This window comes from Lacerta agilis, chromosome 14, assembly GCF_009819535.1.
Source record: "Lacerta agilis isolate rLacAgi1 chromosome 14, rLacAgi1.pri, whole genome shotgun sequence".
Taxonomy (NCBI): domain Eukaryota; kingdom Metazoa; phylum Chordata; class Lepidosauria; order Squamata; family Lacertidae; genus Lacerta; species Lacerta agilis.
This window is the reverse complement of record NC_046325.1, coordinates 19,225,039-19,230,339: the sequence shown is the minus strand read 5'-3', so window position 1 is coordinate 19,230,339 and position 5,301 is coordinate 19,225,039. Positions and strand designations below refer to the sequence as shown.

Sequence of the window (5,301 nt, the reverse complement as noted above, 5' to 3'; positions counted from 1 at the left end):
CACCATTCTCGGCAGTGGCACCCACCCTGTGTAACGCCCTTCCGTCACTTATCAAGCAAATAAAAAACTATCTGACTTTTAGAAGATAACTGAAGGCAACCGGGTATGGAGAAGCGTTTAATGTGTGGTGGTCTGTTGTGTTTTTGTACATTCTGTAGGAAGGCATCCAGAGTAGATGGGGCAATGCAGTTAAGATGGAAGGGGTACCAAATATATATATATATATATATATATATATATATATATATATATATATATATATAAAATGGAAACAGGAGCTGGTGAGATGGTACCTCATGCTACCTTATGTAGTGGCGGAGGTGGGGAGAGTTACCTATTCTACCTCATAAAACCTCTGCAATGGAAACAAAATGGTGGACCAAAGACAAAGAGGCTAATTGAGTAAGAGCAGCAGGTGCTGCTTTTGTTTGGATAGGGGGACAGGTTAATGGGGCTCTGGAGGTAAATGGAAGGAGACCCCTGAGCATCTGTTGGTTTCTTCCCCCAGGGAGACAAAGGGTGGAAAAAGGGAGTCATTTCTCTTCAGTTACACCAGGAATGAGGATCTGAACCTTTGGTCCTCCGTCACAGCCAGCATGGCCAGTGATGATGGCAGCTGCAGACCAGTGATACCTGAAGGGCTAAATCTCCGCCTTACAGCAAAATAACTGAGTCCATGAATCTCAAAAGAGGCCCCAGGCCTAGGACTTCTCCCTGCTGTGAATTCGCTGGTGCTGCACAAGCGAGCGTTTATTGGCACACCTTCGCCCGCACTCAGCGCAGTGGTGGGGCCTGTCTCCCAAGTGTGTCCTCTTGTGCTTGGTGAGGTGAGAGGAGTCGACAAACTGCTTCCCACACTGAGGACACCCGTACGGCTTCTCTCCCGAGTGGATCCTCCGGTGCACCGTCAAATGCCCGCGCTGGCCAAAGTGCTTCCCACACTCGGCGCAGCGGTGCCGCTTCTCCCCCGTGTGGGTCCTCTGGTGGACGGCCAGCGCCGACGGCCAACGAAACCCTTTCCCACACTGGGAACACAGGTACGCGCTGTCCCTGCTGGCGGCGCCCGGGTGCGCTGGGAGCCTCTCAGCCCCTGCAAGCCTCTCTCCATACTCTTCATTTCTGGCCGGTGCAGGGAGGGGAGAGAATCTGGACGCCACTCCACAGCTACCAGCTGCCAGAGAGAAAAGAAGACTGAAGGCCTGAAGCTGGCAGGAGAAAGGCTCTAAATGATACAGCCGAGTATTTGCAGCCAGCCATTCCTGCGTGGGGTGTAAATGCACTAATGAATAAAAAGAAAACAAATGTTTAATGTAAGGAACAGCTGGTGCCCGTTTGGACTGGCAAGGCAGAAAGCAGGGAGCCCAACAGCAGGTAGCGTCAAAGAGAATGAATGGCCAAGTCAATTAATTCTCCTTTTTTTCCTCCCACATCTCAAGCGCTGTGATTCCATTTTAAATGGTCATGCCTTCCCATAAATAATTATGGGAAGGGCAGTTTATTCGGGGTGCTAAGAGTTGTTGGGAGACCATTCTATTCCCTTTGCAATGCTCTCAATGACCAGAGTGGTTTAACAGTCAATCCCTCTTCACAGGGACTTGTAGCTCTATAAAGGGGAATAGAGGAGAGAGAATGAGTGTGACTGGCACAAGGTCACCCTGTAAGCTTTATGGCTGCATCTGGATCTGAACCTTGGGAGTTCCACTTCCTGGTTTTCAGGCCAGGGCTGATATTGTTCCTTGTTCTCTTCAGCCAGTTTTGGCCAAACCACACTGTGTTTCTTTTCTGATATCTCCCAGGTCCTAATCCAACACTAACCATACTGCCTTTCTTATAGCAACTCTGTAAAAATGACAGAAACATAGTCCAACCCCCTGCAATGCAGGAATCTCAACATTATTTTGCCCGTGTTCAGCTTGGGGAAAGGAGCTGAAATGGTGAGTGGCTTTTGCCTAAGACGGCCTAGCAAGTTCACGACAAAGGTAAAACTTTGTGCTGCATAATTCTCAAGCCGTTACCCTCCCCTGTAAGGATTTGGATGTCTCCTGTATATCAGAGCAGTCTAGTAGCCTACCCACCTGCCCCTGAAGAAGGGTCTCGCTTCCCACATCCGCCAGGGCCCCCTTCGTCTGCCAGTGAGTCCCATGTCGCCTCTGTGTCAGAAGAACCTGCATCAGAAAAGAAACACAGTGTGGTTTGGCCAAAACTGGCTGAAGAGAACAAGGAACAATATCAGCCCTGGCCTAAAAACCAGGAAGTGGAACTCCAATAAGGGACATCACATGAACTGGAACATAGTACTGCTGTTCCCAAGACATGGAGGAAACAGCAGGTATGGATGGCCCCATAAATAATTATGTGAACAGGGTTGCTGCACACTAATTTTACAGAACAGGGGAGAGCTCAAGGGAAGAGCTGGAGGCAAATGTAGGGGTGGGGTGACCCAGTTGATCATCTGCAGTTCTGTGCTTGTGGAGGGGGCACACCAATTACATGCTACTCAACACTTGGAACAACACTCTAAGTTAAACTCAACACTCAGCTGTTAAAACAACAGTACAAGCTATGCACTTCTGAAGATGGCAACGCCTACGTAAACTTGAATTTCAAAAATGCAGCAACTACTCACCCAGAGAGCTGGCATCTCCGCCACCTGCCTGTTTGGCCTTCCTGCAGAGGAGGCTCTGCCTGGTGTCTGATGGAGCCAGCTCTGCCCTTGGGGAACTCACGAGGATGTCCTCGAATGGCCCTGACACCTGAAATTGCAGGGAAGGTCCCGCTCAGTGCAGGGCTGGTAGGAATGAGCGTTCGACATCCTGGCACAGACTCCCTGCAACAGCTTGGGGGAGCAAAGGACTTCACTGGGTTTGAGACAGAACTGGAGACTCTCATGAGTCAGCCTGATTTGATATCGGAATGTCAGGAAGCCAGCCAGCAATAAATCATACAAATTATAAGCTTAGGGAAGCCAGTCCTAATGAGCACAGCAACTCTTCTGAGTAGGTTTTGTCCCTACTCAGAAGATGCCAAAATCTCCTCCTCTCTGGGTCCTTCCCAAGCAATCTGAGACTCCGCTGGTATGCCTGTCTCTGCTCCTCCCTCTTCATAACCCCTTCTGGTCCTGGGAGAGCAGAGGGGAAGGGAGCTGGTCACAGCAGGAGGGGGAGACCCCCTAACTTCTTTATCTCTGCCTCCCTCCTCTCCTGCTTCTGCTTCTAGACTTCTCTCTGCCACAGACTCTCCTTGCTCACTAATCCTGTTACCTCTTCAGCTTCTGACACTGCCTCCCTCTGATCTCCCATCGTCATCCCACCACCAGTCCCCTGGCTCTGAGCCTTCTTCCCTTGGGGGTTCCCAACTGGTGCCTGCCACCCCTCCTCTGCATCCAGCCAGTCCATGACATGGAGCCTCAGCTGGGACTCCTTACAGTCAGGAAGGTTTTAAAACATTAAGAAGCAGTAGGATTTTACACTTTTACTACCACAATGGGTAAGCTGGGAAAGGTGAACCTGTGGTTTCCCCCCCATGCTGTGGGGGTCCAGCTCCCATCGGCCCCAGCTGGCATGGCCAATAGTCAAGGATGATGGGAGCCAGAGTCCAGCAACATCTGGGGGGCAGCAGGTTCTCCCAATTATCTTCCCTGCCTTTTGTGTCCTGTGTTTAGATTTTATGTCTTTGGACAGGAACACTCTTTGCTTCTAACTTTGGGCAAAGCACTTACATCGTTCTCCATACAGCTAAAGTCTATACAAATTAAATATATTATTCCAAGCCTTCCTGCACCAGATTCTCATAGCTCATGAAGCAGCTTTGACCATCTTTGTCTTTAGGAAGACATTTTACATGAGAAGGATTTTATTAGGTGGTGATCAGGAGGAAAGAGGTGCTTTGTCTCCCCTTGCATAAGTGCCTAAGGAAAACTTCCCGCATGGTTAGACCAACATGGGACCCCAGGGATCAAGAAGGAACTGCAGGATCTTCTCACCTGGAGTATCTGCCTCTCAGCCTCCTGCTGCCTTGCCAAAAAATTCTCAGCCAGGTTCACCGCCTGGGCACAGGTTTCTGGGACTTGCTCCCAAACTTGGCTCTGGACCTCCTCTGGCAAGATGGTCAGGAATTGCTCCAGGATCAGCAGCTCCAGGATCTGCTCTTTGGTTCGGCTCTCCGGCCTCAGCCAACGACGGCACAGCTCCCGGAGCCACCGGCAAGCATCCCTCGGCCCCCTTGACTCCTGGTACTGGAACTGCCGGAAGTGCCTCCTCCGCTTCTCCGACGCCACGGGTTCCCTCTTCAAAATGGCAGCCTTCACTTTCCCATAGTCCCTTCTGTCACTAGTGTCCAAACTGAGGTAAGCCTCTTGGGCTTCCCCGCCCAGGGCTGGCAAAAGCCGGGCCACCAACTCTTCCCTTGGCCACTGGCAGGCGTAGGCCACGTGCTCGAAGGAAGCGAAAAGCGCCAGGATGTCATCCCAAGGTTCGGCCTCAATGGGCCTTGCTCTCCCCCATCCAAAGGAAAGGGGATGTTCTGTCTCTGGGCCTTGGACCTCCCAGCGCTGGGTCCTTCCTGCATCTGGCTCCTCCTTGACCAGTGGAGACACCTTCCATTGCCAGAGCTTCCTGGCACGAAGGACACAAGAAGCCTGCCCTGCTTTTTCTAGGGCTTCTCCCATTCTGAGGGCTGATGGTGCTTGCTCTTCCATTTTAATGCCTTGCAGGCTCAGTGGTGCTTGGGTCACAGCCCCCAGGTCTGCCTCGGCCCCCTCCTCTGTGGCCATCTTCTCTCTCATGGTAGCACCTTCACACTCTCTTCAAACCTGCATTCTTGCTCCCCAAAACTCCCTCTCTCACATCCATCAGTGACTACATGAGGCGGTTTGAGGCAGCCGCGGAAGAATCGTAACAGCAATATTGTTTAAATAGACATCAAATCAGCTAGTTACAAATTATTTTGCACAATAACAGGTGTGAACGAATCAGGTAGCAGATTTTTTCCTTTCTTAAAAAATAATAAAAACAATTTTTAAGGCAAGGAATTACAAACAGCATGTGTGCTGGCAGGCAACCATCTCAGGAAAGGCATTTTCCTTTTCTGTCTTATGTAACAGGGTACGTCTCTTTAAGAAAGTGCCTGCTGCAACATGTGTGTGCATTACTGAAAAATGAAGAGCAAAATAGTTTTTTCTCCAGGGCTGTTGTTTTATGAATGTGCAGATTTGATCAATTAAAACAGTTACCATGGATCAACTAGCATTTCTTGAATCAAGTGAGTGCCCTAATTAGGATATGATGATCTCTAGAGTAATGT

General features: G+C 50.1%; 1 protein-coding gene across 1 annotated transcript; it reads right to left on the bottom strand.

Moving 5' to 3' along the window:
• Positions 1 to 290: 290 nt before the first annotated feature.
• LOC117059439 (zinc finger protein 24-like) lies at positions 291 to 4,923 on the bottom strand. The gene is made up of 4 exons (XM_033171182.1): positions 3,983 to 4,923; positions 2,627 to 2,753; positions 2,076 to 2,165; positions 291 to 1,171 (listed from the first exon to the last, which is right to left on the bottom strand). The coding sequence occupies exons 1-4, from the start codon at positions 4,781 to 4,783 to the stop codon at positions 702 to 704; spliced, it is 1,488 nt and encodes a 495-aa protein (XP_033027073.1). The 5' UTR covers positions 4,784 to 4,923; the 3' UTR covers positions 291 to 701.
• Positions 4,924 to 5,301: the final 378 nt, after the last annotated feature.